At 49.0% G+C, this 16,360-nt stretch overlaps 2 protein-coding genes across 3 annotated transcripts in view; one reads left to right on the top strand and one right to left on the bottom strand.

Moving 5' to 3' along the window:
- The first annotated feature begins 1 nt into the window (after position 1).
- On the top strand, positions 2–4,149 carry POLR1C (RNA polymerase I and III subunit C). Its single transcript, XM_032684509.1, has 9 exons — positions 2–106; positions 189–260; positions 473–580; positions 1,105–1,237; positions 1,356–1,475; positions 1,687–1,839; positions 2,018–2,167; positions 3,385–3,501; positions 3,828–4,149. The coding sequence occupies exons 1-9, from the start codon at positions 38–40 to the stop codon at positions 3,944–3,946; spliced, it is 1,041 nt and encodes a 346-aa protein (XP_032540400.1). The 5' UTR covers positions 2–37; the 3' UTR covers positions 3,947–4,149.
- Positions 4,150–5,853: 1,704 nt separating this feature from the next.
- The window catches only part of XPO5 (exportin 5), a 29,962-nt gene continuing 19,455 nt past the window's right edge, over positions 5,854–16,360 (bottom strand). For both annotated transcript variants that reach the window (XM_032684507.1, XM_032684508.1), the window contains 12 exons: positions 14,448–14,548; positions 13,239–13,335; positions 12,580–12,716; positions 11,879–11,976; positions 11,355–11,401; positions 11,067–11,161; positions 10,143–10,205; positions 9,572–9,654; positions 8,718–8,825; positions 8,399–8,536; positions 8,090–8,254; positions 5,854–7,539 (listed from right to left, as the gene is read on the bottom strand). In XM_032684507.1, the coding sequence (XP_032540398.1) occupies positions 7,399–7,539; positions 8,090–8,254; positions 8,399–8,536; positions 8,718–8,825; positions 9,572–9,654; positions 10,143–10,205; positions 11,067–11,161; positions 11,355–11,401; positions 11,879–11,976; positions 12,580–12,716; positions 13,239–13,335; positions 14,448–14,548 (1,273 nt within the window). In that variant the 3' untranslated portion in view covers positions 5,854–7,398. The remainder of the gene's footprint in view (positions 7,540–8,089; positions 8,255–8,398; positions 8,537–8,717; positions 8,826–9,571; positions 9,655–10,142; positions 10,206–11,066; positions 11,162–11,354; positions 11,402–11,878; positions 11,977–12,579; positions 12,717–13,238; positions 13,336–14,447; positions 14,549–16,360) is intronic.

Raw genomic sequence — 16,360 nt, 5'->3', positions numbered from 1 at the left:
CGCTCCCGGTGCCGGCGAGCACCGCCCCCTCGCCCCCATGGCGGCCTTGCGGGGCGCGGACGAGATGCGGGACCGCGTGGTGCTGGGCGAGTTCGGCGTCCGCAACGTGAGTGAGCGCGGCGGGGCCGGACCGCGACCGTCCGGAGCCCGCACTCTCTCACGGCCCCGCCTGTGCCCTCTCCTCGCAGGTCCACACCACCGACTTCCCCGGAAACTACCCCGGCTACGACGACGCCTGGGACCAGCAGCGCTTCGAGGAGGTGGGTGAGCTGCGTCGGCGGCCGGGGTGGGTGTGCGGGGAGATGCGGGTTCTGGCCGGGGCTGTAGGTGGACGTGCGGGGGGATACGGGTTCTGGCCGGGGCTGTAGGTGGATGTGCGGGGGGATGCGGGTTCTGGCCGGGGCTGTAGGTGGGTGTGCGGGGGGATGCGGGCCCCGCGGCCGGCGTGACCGGGGGTGCGCGGCTCCTGCAGGCGTTCCGCGTGGACGTGATCCGTGAGGAGGGGGACTCGCTGGAGTTCGACATGGTGGGCATCGACGCCGCCATCGCCAACGCCTTCCGCCGCATCCTGCTCGCCGAGGTACCGCTGCTTGCGGGGCTGCTCGCCTGGGAGTGCCAGCTTACGACTTGCGTGATGGGGAGCGGGGAAGGTCCAGCCTTTGTGGATAGCTGCAGGGTTTGGAAGAGGACACGTTCATTCCGCATGTGTGCCAGGAACCCAGAAGAGAGGGCTTAGCAGCATGGGCAATACTGCCTGTTGCACTTAAGGGTGCTGCTGGTGGTGTCTATGGGTCAGCCTTTTGGACGCAGCTGTGTTGCAAACCAAACAGAAGCCACATAATGCTACCAGATACTAAATGGTTGAGGATGCCTCAAAGTCCTTTCTCCTGCCCTTCACCTCTTGTGATCGATTGTTTAAAAAAAATAGGGAAGGGGTATATGGGGTGTAAGGGTATATTGGGTCCTCTGGCTTGGCAGAAATACCTCTGAAAATAGCCTGCATGGCAGTTATTTGTGGGAGAGGAGGAAAGCTCTAGCTGGATAATCTGTTGTCATGTAGTTCAACTATCATCTTATACTGACTTGATCTCTTGTCTCCCTGAGGTGCCAACAATGGCTGTAGAGAAGGTCTTTGTGTACAACAACACATCCATTGTGCAGGATGAAATTCTGGCTCATCGGTTGGGCCTCATCCCAATCCGAGCTGACCCTCGGCTCTTTGAGTATAGAAACCAAGGTGAGAGTCTTGGATTAAATAGAAATTTTGAAGGTTTCCCTCAAAGTAGGAAATCAGGTCATGTAAACTGAGCAGAAGTGTGATTTCATAGAGGCTCATGGGGTTCTTCCCTTCCCAGGAGATCAAGAAGGCACAGAAATTGATACTCTGCAGTTTCAGCTGAAAATAAAATGCAGCCGAAACCCTCAGGCAGCTAAGGAATCATCTGATCCTGATGAACTATATTGCAATCACAAAGGTGAGATCTTTCTTAAAAATAGGTGCTGTTTTCTTCTTTGGTTTTTTGGTCTTGAAAGACAGGATTTGGGCTGTTCTCCTGTGCGCCCTGTGTGTGCACAGGGAGAGAGCTGATACCATTCTGCTCAACTTTTTGCCATCTCCAGTCCTGTACAGATCAGTGACCTGCTTTGAGACAGCAGCTGGCTGATGCTTGTGGCTTCTCTTTGCAGTGTACAGTAAACATATGACATGGGTGCCCTTGGGGAATCAGACAGACCTTTTTCCGGATGCTGACTTCCGACCTGTTCATGATGATATCCTCATTGCATTGTTGCGACCCGGACAGGAAATAGATGTGCTTATGCACTGTGTCAAGGGTATAGGTGAGTCCTGAGTCCTGGGGCAGAAGGAGGAGGAATGTGAGTGCTTGGACTAGGGCACTGCTGTGTGAAGGGGAAGGGTGGAGAACTGGCTTTCCCCCTGGAACTTTAGGCCCCGGCATCCTTGCACTCTTGTTCCCTGAAGCCTGTTCTCATCCTCGACTCTTAACTCTTCTTGCAGGTAAAGATCATGCCAAGTTTTCTCCTGTGGCAACGGCCAGTTATCGACTGCTTCCTGACATTACTCTCCTGAAGCCTATTGAGGATGAGGCGGCTGAGACATTGCAGAAGTGCTTTTCCCCTGGAGTCATTGAGATCCAGAATATCAAGGGTACTTCTTTTTTCCTCTAAGTGCTTTGATCCTTACAAGCTTTGGTTGAGACTGATTCGAGATTAGAGATAAACTTTGTGGTGACAAAACCATGTTGTGGTGTTGCCTTGCCGGTCAGCAACAGCTCATACTCTTCTGAGCCTGGTTTTATGGAAGAGTGACTGCCACATGCAGATGTGTTGGGTGCTGAACTGGGATCTCCCTGAAATGCTAAGGCATTGGATATGTATCAGACTGAGTAGTGAGCTTGCTCCTTCCAAGCAGCTGAGTGTGGAGAAGGCTTCTTGTGTCCTGCCTAGGGGTACATGCAGGCTTTGCGTTTGGGTTAGTGTTCCAATCTGCTTAGATGCAGAGGGGAACCAGGTTCTAAAACATTCCCATACACGGGATTAAGGCACAAACCAGGCCAGATGCTGGGTCTCAAAATGATAATTTGACTTTATTTTGTAACACAAAAGAGCAGAGAGAAAGAAGGAAGATAAAAAAGTGGGAAAAGCTAAGGGTAACTGTTAAAAGCACAGGACAGGAGTTACCACCACCATGAAGTGCTGCTGGCTTGCAAGCTGGTAGATCTGTGCTGGGCTTCTTCGCTGGTCGCCTTGTATCCTCCGAGGAACAGCTGAACTGACAGGGTAACAGAGTGGCAGCAGCTCCCGCAGCAGTCCTCAAACAGCCCCCCAGCAGTCCCCAGGCATGGCCTTAAATACCCTCACCATAGTAGCCCCTGGATGTCCATTGGCCACTTCACCGGTATCCCAGCAAAGGTTGCCTGGTAGCAAGATGGACCCTGAGAGTCCATTGGCTGGTTCCCAATCTCCAAGCAAGATGTGCCTGGCATACCTTATTTGGGAGAGTCCTTCCCATGTTTTTTGACTGTAACAACTTTCTTTCTTTTCTGCTCATCTGCCCACCTCTGCTAGCTTGCTAGGTGCCTCCTGGAGCTTTTTCAAGTAGCTTGGCTCCTGCAGCAGCCTAGCTGTGGCATCGAGGCTTTTTAACTCCATGCTCGAGACAATAGTGAAGCAGACTCCATCTTGTAATCAGTCCACTACAGTTAGTTCTGCCTGGCTGGAGTTTCATTTTGGGAATATGCCAGTTCTTTCAGGTGGTGGCATCCCTGCCTTTGCTGATGGGGGAGTGAGTGCCTGTTTGAGGGGTAAGCACCTGCATGACCACAAGGTCAATTTGCCCACCTCATTTCATCTTTTTCCCTTTAGGGAAAAAGGTGGCAAGAGTCGCCAACGCACGGCTGGACACATTCAGCAGAGAAGTTTTCCGTCATGAGGGTCTGAAAAACCTTGTGCGCCTGGCAAGAGTACGAAACCATTACATCTGTAAGTGTCCTGTTCCCCACAGAGCCCTGCCTGGTTTGTGTAAACAAGAAGAGACTGGCCAGCATGTATGGCTGGGTTTCTGCCTCCTCCCACCCCCTCATCAGCATTCATACATTCATATTCCAGTGGGTAACTACTGAGGTTGTGGTTTGTTGTTGCTTTGGGATTGAATCTCTTTGTGCTTCCTGCTGGCAAATGTAAGCTGTTTGGCTGTGAAGATCTGGCTTGTTACAAGTGTGGTGTAAGGGAAGGTGAGGGACAGAAACATGGAGCCAGGTGCAGGCTGAAGCTGCCTTGTGGCTGTGCTGACCTGTGTCTCTGTGCAGTTTCAGTGGAGTCGACGGGTATCTTGCCTCCAGATGTGCTGGTGAGTGAAGCCATCAAGATCCTGATGGGAAAGTGTCAGCGTTTCCTGAACGAGCTGGACTCTGTGCCTATGGAGTGACCAGGCTGTAGATGGGAAGCATATCCCTGCACTGCTCTTCCGGGCTTCCTGCACCTGCCTGTAGGGGTGATTCCTCTTCCATAGCCAAGAGGCTTGATGCAGGCTTGCCAAGAGTCCTAGGACCATCTCTTTGGATTTGTTTTCTGTTGGTAATTAGCCTCAGTGAGGAGATATGTTAAAATAAAGGCTTTTCTTTAAAGCTGTCTCCTTCTGTGCCATTTGCAATTGTGAAACTGTAATACGTGGAGAACAAAGTGACAGCAGGTCTAAAGATGAATAATAGCATTTATTTTAGATTGTATGCAGTAGGTAAAGAGGCCTGATATGGCAGTAGGGTGAAGCACTTCAATACAGGTCAGTGAGATTTAATGAGTTTGTATCAGTGCAGGGCTGTTTGTGGGTGTCTCAGACCAGCTCTGGCATAGGTAAGATGTTAGAAAAAAAGACTGTGCTGTCAGAGGGCTGGAGAACCTCCCTTGTGAAGAAACTGAGAGGGCTGGGATTGTTCAGCCGAGAACAGAAAGTTTAAGGGAGACTTTATTCTGCCCTTTCAACATACAAAAGGGTGGTGGAGAAAGACTTTTTTCCAGGGCCTGTAGTGACAGGCTAAGAGGCAATCCTGGAAGAGGATACATTTAGATTGGACATAGGACATTTTTTACAATGAGGGTGGAGGCAAGTTGTCAGATAGGCTGCCCAGAGAAGTTGTGGGTACCCCATCCCTGGAAGTGTTCCAAGAACAGGTTGGATGAGGCAACCTGGTCTAGTGGAAGGTGTCCCTGTCCAGGGCAGGGGCGTTGGACTAGATGATCTTTGACAGTCCTTTCCAGCCAAAAGAGTCTATGATTCTGTGATACAGCAGTGGGTTTCTCTGTGCAAAGGTGGGATTTAAAAACATGCTTGTAAGGCTGTCCCTTCTCAGATATCTCAGGGAAAGGCATTTCATCACGGGTGTTAAATTTATTTGTCCACTGTTCACCCATTCAGTGACTGGGCGACCTTGAAGCAGAACTGAATGGTAGAGGGCAAGTGACAAAGGCCTCTCCACCCTGGGAAGACTGGCAAGGTAGTCTAAGTGGTGAGCACTATTGTTACTCAGCATAGGATAGATCTTGGCTTGTGAAAGTCTCTTGAGAAGTTGATGAAGGGACTGGAATTTCAGAAATGTCTGGGAGTTACTGGTGTGTCCCAGTTGCTTAAGTCAATTCACACTATAATGCTAGAATTCAGTGTAGCAAATGGTTATTTCACTGGGTTGTAATTACTTCCACTGTTAACGTTACAGGTGGTAGGGTGAATATGCTGTAGGGGAGAGGTACAGTTGGCATCTTGGCTCCACTCCCAACCTGTCCCATGTCACTGTACTGTTTCAGACCCATGCATGTGCTGGGTCTGTCTATGTGTGCGTATGTATAGATATGTATATATACACACACACATGTGCACAAACATATATATCTATCTCACAAGATACTGCTCTTCCCAGCAATAGCTAGGGTTGGGCTTGCAGGCTACTTCAGTAGCATATACACCTCTCTGTGCTACTGCTTCACTTATTTCCCATGCTGCTTATGGAACATACCCTGAAATAGCCCAAGGGTTTTGCTTTGGCAACACATTCCCCTCAAGCTGCAAACTGGGACCCAAAATTAATATAAACTAGCTGTGAGTGACACGTAAGTACTTTAAAATGCAATTTACCCCTCACCTTCTAATTTAACTACGTAGTCTGCAATGGTTCATCCCCTCCTTGATAATGAATGTTGACTACCAGCAAAGGTGCCCCCTTTTTGGTAGGTGGAATAAGGAGTGCTGAGCAATCCTTAGGCAGGCAACCTGGGCAGACCACAGGCCTCAGATCTTACTGAAACAGACAAAAGAATAAAAATGAAACATGACACTGCATGTATGAAACTGGAATAGCTTTATTGACATTCAGAGGTGTAACACAACCAGTTCAGAGACAGCTTCAGATTTAAACATTCCTACAAAAAAGGTTTAAAATCCATTTTAAAAAACTCCCTTGTATCTAGCATGAAGTCACAGAATGTTAAAAATATCACAACACAATAAATACACCCAGTCTTTGCTAGAGCCAGGAGCGTTGCTAGCTCAGAGGTTAAAGTCTGAGGCCAGGAGGAAAGTGGAGGGTGTGCTGGTGGAACAGCAGGGGCAGGAGGGTGCGTGGATTCCCAAGGCCTGCTCTTCCTATCTGCACTCCCACACCTCCGAACTCCAGCTTTTTTGTCCAGTCTGTCCATGTTGAGACACCACTTCTCTGCCTACCACTACTTATTACTTGTTCTGCCTCCTGGATGGCAAAACTGCCTGCTACCTCTGGACAGACCCTCCTAGCTCCTGTGCTAACACTAGGATAAGATTGTGTGAACCAGCTTTGCAGACTGGAGTGGCTTCATAGAGTCCCACCTCAGCTAGAACTCAGTTTCTGACCTGGCTCCGCCCTGTGAACTGCAGTGTAAAGCCCACTCCTCCTGCCCCACCATGCAATTCTGTGAGAAGTACCAGAGTGGGTAAAACCAGGGGCTAGTCATCTCCACTGCAACAGGGAGAGGAGATCCCTTTTGGATTGCAGGTGCTTCAGATATTGGTCCAAATTTTGTGTACCCTGCACTGGCCAAGTTCTAGTCTACAGGGTGTGGTAAAATGAAAAAAAATAATAATAAAAAAAATAATCTGCCCTGCTCCCCCTGAGAGATGTCCAAGAAAGGCTGGCACAAAGTAAAAGCCTTCCCTTTGGCTCTGGGTAGAACAAACTGTATGATCATATCTATACATATATATGTATATATATATATATGTGTATGACAGTGTCTGCCTCTTTCTAGAGAGCAGTTGCACCTTAGAAAGGCTGATCTCGTGGGAGATCCTAGAGCACTGCTAGGCTTCCTGGCACACAGCCCTCAGCCCAAGGCTCAGCATCCTGGAGGGAAACGGATTCATCAGAATACCAGTCCACTAGGGACAAGTGCTGATAAATGTGACAGGAGTGTCCGATGTGTTCCCTACAAAGCCTGGCTACTAGCACCCAGAGGAAGATTAGGGTAGCCCCTTTTCACATGGCACACTACTCTGCCTTTTGCATTAATCCTAAACCCCAAGGGATGAAGAGGTGGAGCAAGAGTGACCCAAGGCTACAAGATGACCAGGCTTTACCTAATGGAGTCTATAGGCTCAGCTCCCACCTTGCAGAGAAGCAGAGGTCTAAAAATGCTCATCCAATGGAGAAGAAAAAAATCAGGGGAAAAGTTTAACAGACTGCTTCAAATGCCACTGCAGGTCCCATCCCAGTGTAGGGAGGAGAATGGGACAGGACCCGTAAAGGGCTTTATTCAGACGAATGCTTGTGGAGGTGTGACAAGGAGAATCTAATGTGCTTACTAGGAGGAGACAAAATATAAGGTAGGGGAGGAGATGGTTGCAGCATCCCAGGCTCAGGGTTCAAAGAGTACGTTGAAGCCCTCTCCATCCTCGTTTTCTAGCACGTCTGTCTCCAGTGATGGCTTTGCCTTTTTGAAGAGAGATGGAAGGTTCCGAATATGAACCTCCTTGCGGAACTGCTCCCCAATGGGCTTCTGCAGAGGACAGACAGGCAGGCATCAGTCATTACTGTCTTCACACCCCCACTCAGGGACAGCCTGATTGCAGATCAGAGGACACCCCAGGTTCTAAGCAACTCCTAGGCCTGGACCCTGTGATTGCATTTTGAGGAGTCTCAGGCCTGGCCTTTCACAAGTGCCAGGGCACTGAGGTAACCACCAGCATACCAGCTCCCCAGCTTCTAATCCAAGGCCAAAGGTTCCAACACCACCATCCTCACAAAAGCCTAGAGATGACCCAACAGCCTCATTCAAACGTTTTATCACCCTGTTCCCTTGGGCACCCTTGTGCAGGGTACCCACTGCCTCTCAGTGAATGGCCATTGATAGACGGGCTGCTCAGTCTGTGCTGCCATCCCTGCTGTACCTCCAGGGTGAAGAGAGACAGAACAAACACTAAGAACATGCTGCAACAGCCTCCTTGCTGGGAAGGAGGGTGGCTGGCGAGAGGCAGGACATCCCATCACTTCTGCAGCATATAGGTGTGAAACAGACCAGGTAAATTTTCCTCTAGGACATCACCTACCCCAATGCAACCTGTGATGAGGCGCTTGAAGTGATCCTTCCGGCGCTTGTCTGCCACCTTCTGCAGTGTTGGGTTGAGGAGCTTTGAATCAAACTGCTCCAAAGAGTCCAGCTGGATATCTGGGATCTGCTCCATCACCGCCTTTAGCTCAGCGTAGCGAGGGCGCTGCAGGGAGAAGTACAATTAACATGGCTCTGCTAGGCAAGTAGCCCTGCAGGGCTCCTCTGCCCCTACCCAAGCAGGCACGGGACTAGTTTTCCACCACCCCCCAGCCAACCTCACATTTGGCTGAAGGACAGGATTTCTCACCAAGGCCTCGTAGATCTGAAAAGCCAGGTTGACAAGAGCTGCCATGCAGCCATCGTGCTGCCCGTGTACCTGTAAGCCCCTCAGCACGCTTGTGAAAAACCAGGACACGGCATCAGGCAGGAGGTTTCCTGGAAGCACCTGGGGAAGAGGCACTGTCAGCACTGCAGCAAGATACCGATACATGACTGCATTTCTGCAACAGCTCGGTCTTCCTGAGGGAGAAGGTGCCCAGGGGTGAAGGTGCCATGCTTCTCACAACCATCCAGAGCTTCGTCTCCCAACCCTGCCAGTACTAACCCCTTCTTCCTCCCAGAGGTACCTGTTTAAGCAGTGGCCAGCAAAGCTGTGTCGTGGTTCTTTGGCAGGACAAGGTGTCCTTCCACGAGAGGGATGTGTAGGCAGTGATCAGCACTGCAGTGCAAACATCCTGAAAAGGAGTCAGAGAGGACCAGTCAGAGGAACTATTTCCCACTTCCAGTGTTCAAACCTGAAGGGAGCCAAGAAGCAATCGAGATACCCTGCAAGAGCTCCTAAGGGCTATCTTCTGAGAATCCTGCATCCTGAAGGTGCTCAAAGGCACCCAGTGTGCACCATCATAACCATGAGGGACCAATGTCAAGCACACCTGCTTCCTTCATCTCCTTGGGAAAGGCCCCGGAATACTCATGGACTCCCATCAACTGCTACTCTTAAGTCACTGCAATAGCTTCTGCAAGAGCTTCTGAGGCATCCACAGCAGAGGAGTACAGAGGCATTGGGATGAGGGTACTCTGCAAAGTGGATGGTGTTAACACTGTGGCTCCTGTACCAGCTTAGGCAGATTTTATAGAAATAAAAAAGAAACAAAAGGCTTCTGGATGAAGTTCTTCCTCATGAAGACTGGAGCCCAGGATGAAGGCAGAGCCAGGGAGCACCCTGGGGGCTGAATGCCCAGAGCTGTCTTCCCCAGAGGGGCTGAAACTCTGTAGCTGTGTGTTGTACTGGATCCCAATCCTCATTTCCTTTGTGGCTTCTCCAAGGCCCTTAAAAGCCGTGCACGTTCCTAAGAGATGATTCTCACACTGGGGAGCACTCCAGCAGCCTCGATCTCTGCAGCAACGCTTGGCTGCACAACAGACAAGCATGACAAAGAGTGCAGAGAAAGCATGGTAGAAGTCAGGCCATGGTTCTTACCTCTTGCTTCATCAGACACTTGCCAAGCTCAGTGAGCTCTGCGCTGGCAGGGGGGGTCACCTCCGTGGCCATTGCCTCGTCATCTGCAGAGCAGAGCAAAAGCAGCACTGTGAACATGGCCTCCCAAGGACTGGGGGAGAGAACAGGGAGCCTGCAAGGACTAAGATGGGAGCCAGGAGCCAGCACACAGAATCAGTATGCTGGCAAAGCTTGCCCAGAAATATCTCTTTTCAAGCAAAAAGCACCCATCCTTGGTGGGGCAGGAAGGGAGCCCAACTAGCTACCTTCAGGTCTTGGGAAGACTGCATATCCCCCTCTTCTCCTCAGCTCTTCTCAGAATCTTAAGAATAAGCTGCTGCAACCTGTGAACCCTACAGCACATTTGTTCCTAGGCTAGACTGGGTTTTTCTATGCCCCCCAGACACACGGGGCAGGACAGAGTTGAGGACTTCTTACAAACCTATACCCCTCACACAGCACTTCCAGCAAAAGGCAAGCCTCTCCCTCATGAAATAGGAAAAGTGCTTGTGTACACCAAGGGTAGGAAGGGCAAAGGTAGGCATTTACTCACCGTCTCCATCTACAGCAGCAGTAGTGTTATGTTCAACATTTTTCTTAGAAACACAGCAAACAGCTGCAAAAACAGTTGCAGGTCAGAGAAGCGGAAAAGGGAAGAAGCTACTTCAGAATATGCAGAGATAATCCTACAGACTGATGGGCTCACAGCTGCTTCAAGCTCCCCCAGCTGTTACACAGAATCTGAAGAGTGGGGAAGCCCAGTATAAAAGCCAAATACTGCACTCCCTGGAAGGCTGTAACACCCCACCCACAGCGTCTTCCCCAGTGGAACCTGCTGCACAGTGGCTGCTTCAAACTACTGAGAACCAGGAACATGCAAAACCATTTGAAGTCCATAACCTGAGAAGAACACCATTTTAAGGCAAAAAGGCCAATCAAGAAAGGAGGTAGAAGACTGATGATCTACAATCTCTTTGTGGAATCAATTTTCCCAGCCTCTCTGCTCAAAGCCATGTTGACAAAAAAACATTAGAGAAATGGAACACAGAGAAGGGAGACAGCTCTGGGGGAGGGACTATTCCCTCTGTCTGGTTAGAGACATGGCAGTTGCCAGAAACAAAACTGCTCTACACTTGGGTTGTTCACAAATCCATGTCCCCTACTGAGTTCCAGGGAGAATGAGATTTCAAAGGACTGGACTTCTAAGGGACAGTGCCAAAACCATAGAACCCTAAAAGCTAACAAAAAAAAAAAAAAAGGAAGAAACCCTCTTCTGAAGGTTTTTAATAATTTCTTATTAGGTTTAAGCTAAGATTTTGACAGGGCTAACTGTCTCACACCTGGTTTCTAAGGACTATGTTAAATACCACTTATAGTTAAGTTATAGTTAAGTTTTACTGCACTTCAGGAATGCCTGTTGTCTTCTCCAGGGAAAACTTCCCAATAATCCCAGGGGATATAGCTTGATTTCACTTACTGACAAGATCCATGACTTCTCGGGTCAGCAGCCTGACCAGCTGTTCTTCAAGCATCTCCTGAGACTCGGGGTTGTCATCTGCAGCATCATCCTCACTGAGGAGAAAAAAAATTTAGTTTGAAGGGAGCCAATGAAAGTATCCCCTCTGCCCAAGCACAGGGAATGAGTCACCACAGTGTTTTCCAGCCCTCTGCTGGCAGGGCTGTTCCTGGGCAAAGGTCCATATAAAAGACCAAACCTCTATCTCATTCCCCATTTCCCCCTTTGTACCCAGGGGTGGAAGCTTACCAGAGCATGGTTCGCTGACTGATCACTTGCCATTTCTGGGATAACCTCTGTTCAAGACAAAAGGAAAGATTTAATACCTTCTTAAGGAGCCATGCTGCACACAATGCAAGGAGACACAAGTGATAGCTGCTGACAGAAGCACAAGAGCTTTAAACACAGCTCTCATGCCAAGACCCATTTTGAATGGCAGAAGAACTGCTACCAACTGTGCTGGCTGCAGGAATGTGAATGAGTTGTCAGGAAAATGGGAGGACACAGGCAAAAAAACCCCACAAAAATTCTCATGGCTGCAGGTTGAGGAGCTAATGTCCACGGGTTTGAATTCACAGCAAGGGGTGCTGTGCAACAGCCAGAGTTTAATACACCCCAAAAGCCCCACCAAAACATCATCAAAATCATTAAGCATCGAGGCTCTGCCCTCATCTCTTCTGGCTCTGTAGAGACAGACATTCTCACATGTTCCTGTCAGCTGCTTACAGGGAATCTGGGATGTCAAGAAACAGGCATCAAACAAGTTTTCTTACCATGTGCAGATAGGTAAAGAGTGGTCCCAGCATGGGACAGACAAGGGTTTCGTAGTATTCTGAAGGGCAGGAGAGTACCAAGGGCTTCACAAACACACCTGCACAGACCAATTAAGGAAGAGATCCAGCACATAAGGCCAGCTGCTAGGGAAGACTGCCACACTACCCAAACGAGCCCATTTCACTGGGAGGCCAAAAAACAGACACCTCAAAGCCCATCTTCTCACAGCTGCCAATTCACAAGTGGCATCTCTATACGCAAGACCATGAGGTATTCAGATCCTTCCCCCGACAGTTCAGTTGAGAAATCTGAGGGTGCTTAACACCCATTTCCTAGCTGTGAGACTGAATGTCCAGCCCTGAAAAGTGGGTAGTGAAACCCACATGATTTCCCACACAAGCACACCTTACTGTCAAGCTCCTCATTATCCAAGCCTCCTTGGCCCCCAGAAGGCACTACCCACCTCTCACGATGCCTCCAGAACCACATAAATCCTTTGCATTTACTGTTTCTGACCCCAAGCACTGCTGTTTCTGCTCGTGCCCTCCTGGGCTCACACCTCATCCACACCAGGTGTATCCCTGCTTTTTTACCTCCTCAATCACCTTTCTTTGTCTCAGCTATACTGAAAACGATGCAGGTTTCCAGCTTATGTGTTCAAAGCCTCCTTAGGTGGCCTGAGGCAGTGACGGAAGGATACGGAGCATGGGACGAAGTCTGTAATCAGGAATGTTGTTGAGGTTGTTGAAAGCAGAGCTAAGGAGCTGGGTGGCGAGACCCTCAACGGTGTAGAAATCCTGTTGCATGGAGGGGCCTGCATTTCCCAGGATGTGAAAACTTCAACAAAAAAACAAGTTAGTTGCAAGTCTGCTAGATAACAGGTACCATGTCTCTGGCCTGCAAAGGCTACAAGTACTATCACCTTGAGATCAGATTGTTGCCCTGTTCTTAAGCAAATACTATAGAGAATTTTAGCACCATATCTCTTTTTTTCAGGGATACCTGCAGAGGGACAATGAATTCAGCATTGAAGCACCACAAGGTACTTTCAAGTGCTGCTGTATCCCAGCATGTAATTAAAAGTGGCAGAAGAGACAAACTATCAGGTAAGTGCTCCAATCCAACTACCTAATTGCAGGAAGAGCTAAAAAGCAGATCGACATTTCGAGGTACTTTTTCAGAGACTGTTGCATATGTAAATGGTAGATTACAACCACTGCATATATTCTACCACTGCAGCTTCTACTTGGATACAGTTCGCATCAAAAGTCTAACTCTAAAAGAAGTCAGGCCCCAGCAACAGCCTACTGCTTCAGCTGTGCAGTGTTGGATGGTGTGTGAGAGAGCTGGTGGTCTTACCAGTTGTCGTAGAGGGTACAGAAGAAGCCCTGCATCCTTTCTAAGACTGTTTTGTAAACAGGAGAGTCATAAAGCTCCAGCAAAGGCTGAGGGAGACCTGTGGGAAAGAATAATCTTCAGTTTCATTAATGAGAGAGCACAGTGCACCTTCAGGACATGCTGGGCAGTCCCTAGCCAGCTTAATGGCAGCGAAGGAAGATTTTGGCAAGTACAACATGCATCCAAAATGGAAGTGGTGCCACAACCCTGGGCCACAACCTCCCCTCAGAGGTCAGACGAGTTCAGGCTGGTTGTACCCAGAGCAGAGGTGCTTCCACTGACGTTGTTACAGCTGCCTAATTTCTCCAAAGGAAAACTTAGTCAAGCTATCAGAACCCAGTCAGCAGCAAAGCTGACAGTTGTGCAGCTCCTCTAATAGCTCATCCCTTCAGGTTTGTATTCTCTGTCAGGACACAAGCTACTGTTGAACTATGACATTAAGAAGTTTGGAGCAGAGATCAAGACCCTGCTGCTTTATGTGCAGGTGTTCACAAACAGAATTTAGAGGTCACAGAAAAGAGGTAAAGGAAGCATGTCCTCATTTTACAGATATGAAATGGAGGTAAGAAAGACAAAGCAGCTTCCCCAAAATATTTCACTATCTGTCGGGACCCAAAATTAAACCTCAGTTTCCAAAGTCATGATCCACACTTTATCCACAAAGGCCACCCACTTACTTCTGCTTGGCTGTAAATGCTTCTGTGTTCACAAGCTCAAAGTTGTTTTAGGATGGTTCCAAAAGCCTCTTTCTAATATGCTGTCTGGAAACAAATGACAGGGCCATACTGCACAACTTGGCTCTTGCCCTCCAGGACAGGTCTTTGCACCAGCACTCAGAGCTCCTGCTGAGTACTAATTCTGCTCAAAGGCAGACAATTACAGTAGCCCCCAGGTTCTGCAGCCTGAATGCTATGTTGTAGAGACCACCACCCAACTGGGATAAGCAGTTTGGTAGGGTATCCTTCGTTTTCATGCAGAAGAAAATTTGTCTGAGACCAATAACTTATTTAACTTCTTAATTTCAGCAGGTTCAAATCACACCCGAGCTACAAATACTATGAAAAAAATGCCTCTCCAGTCCCTTTTCACTTCCACTGCTATGGATGGACCACTAACTCAAACACCTCTGAGAATCTGTCCACACATTCCTCCCGAAGAGAAGCCTCTTACCTAGAATGGCATTCTTCTCCACCTCCAGCATGTCCAAAGCCTTTGCAAATGTATCCCCCAGCCTAGCCATTATCTCCGGCATGTAGAGATTGTTGTGAGTCCTGAAACAGAAGAGCACTTGGTTTATACTCATGTAAGCAAACCCCTTTTTGCCCTTGACAGTGCGATCCTCTCCTTCAGCTTGTGGACAGCTCTTCTGAGGCAGATGATGAGGAAGGTGAGACCAAGCACGTGTGCATGGGATCCCCCTTCCCCACCTGCAAAAATATTGGGGAAGCTGACCCGACAGAGACATGGAGTGATTCCACCTCATGTCCTGAATCTCCTGGCTGCCCCTTCCATTTACTTCAGTTCATCCCACCCCTTGTGAGCACTGGCAGTAAAAACTCCCAGCAATTCTCCAGTTGATGTTGGGAACAGCTTATTAGCTTGGCCAAAGGGATTAGAGAATGTATTTTTAAAACTGACAAGACATCTCAAAAGATCTTCTCCACCTAAGGCCCCTTCAGAGGGAAGGGCTCTTTCAGCTCCAAAATACACACACTGCCCCTCAGGGATGGGTCACAGGCCCCAGAATGGCAGGTGGCACTGGAGGGACTCTAGTGAGAACATCAGTCTGATCAGATGTTACTCATGGCAAATGCATGTGCCCCTTGGACAACATATCCAGCTGCGAACAATTCCGCATGATCAGGAGGCAGCCAGTCAGCTCTCCACAAGGGACACCAATTCAGCCATGGGTGGCTGGTTCTTGCCATCCAGGTCAAAATGGGTCCTCCCTCTTAGCCAGGGCACTGACACTCAGAGCTGGACTTGGCAGGGGGTGTCTCTCTCACCTACCTCTCTCCTTTGAGACCTCAGACCTCCACTGTGGGTGTCGCCAGCTGCACACAGCACAAATCCTGCAGCCTCCTCCAAAACTGCAATGCCATTGTACCTGCTGCTAGAGGTGATCAAGGGCAACTCAGTATCTCCCCCTCGAGCAGCGTTTCCCAAAGCAGGGGGTACATGGGAATGGCTGGGGGAAGGGAGCGTGGACAGACCTCAGTATGTTCTCCGGTCTCAACTTTCACTCATGTATTAATGATTGATTTTTAATTTTTTTTTAAGGTCTATGCTCATAATCCTGGCAACCCCAATGCAGTGATGTCTGCCTGCATTTGCAGAAAGCCCAAGTTGGCTCCAAAACAGCAACTATCCTGTTTCTCTCTGCAAGTGTTAAATGCTTCTCTGCTCACTGGACTTGAGGAAGGCAAGTATGGAACCTTCATACGAAAAAGCTACACAACAACTTCTTCATGACTCATACTCTCGTTTTGGGCTGGACCTAACCCCATGCAACAGGCCTCAAAGGGGCACAAGCTGATTCTGCTCTGCCAAGAGGGGCCAGGAAACGGCCCAGCTTCCACTAAAGTTTGGTTAATGTTGTTCCACCGACTCAAAAAATTGTGCATTTCTGCTTGAGGCTATCCTGAAACCTGGCTACTAAAATAATCTCTTTTATGTCTCCTGCCCACTCTATGCCAATGTTGATTTGCCTCATGCTGGGCAGGACAGCAGGACAAACTGAAGGACTGTGGAATTGTAGTGGTGAACCTTGAAATTTCACTGCTCTAACTCCAGCAGGATGGGCCAGATGGTCATATCCTAAAGGAGTGGTCATGGTCCTTAGTTGTTTCAGAGTCCTTGAAGCACTTTCTCAAGTTCAGAGGGCAGATATTCACTCACAGGCTGATCTCCCTTAATACTTCAGCAAGTTCCCAGTAGTAATGGAGGGAAAATGGCCAACCAGCTGCTTCCCATGGGAGTTTGAAAAACATCCAATAGCCCTTATCCACGATGATGTAACCCCTAGGCATGTTCCAGGTGAGACTCTGCACTCCTGGGCATCCCACACACAGGAGAACGTGGAA

The sequence above is a fragment of the Chiroxiphia lanceolata genome, chromosome 3 (genome assembly GCF_009829145.1).
Source record: "Chiroxiphia lanceolata isolate bChiLan1 chromosome 3, bChiLan1.pri, whole genome shotgun sequence".
Lineage (NCBI taxonomy): Eukaryota > Metazoa > Chordata > Aves > Passeriformes > Pipridae > Chiroxiphia > Chiroxiphia lanceolata.
The sequence above is the reverse complement of the archived record's forward strand: the minus strand, read 5'-3'. Positions and strand labels throughout refer to the sequence as shown.

Excerpts from the sequence above, each read along its gene's own strand:
- POLR1C (XM_032684509.1), top strand. The coding sequence starts at position 38 with ATGGCGGCCTTGCGGGGCGCGGACGAGATGCGGGACCGCGTGGTGCTG. Across the intron at positions 107-188 it reads GCGAGTTCGGCGTCCGCAAC|GTCCACACCACCGACTTCCC; the intron begins GTGAGTGAGCGC and ends CTCTCCTCGCAG. Across the intron at positions 2,168-3,384 it reads TGAGATCCAGAATATCAAGG|GGAAAAAGGTGGCAAGAGTC; the intron begins GTACTTCTTTTT and ends TTTTCCCTTTAG.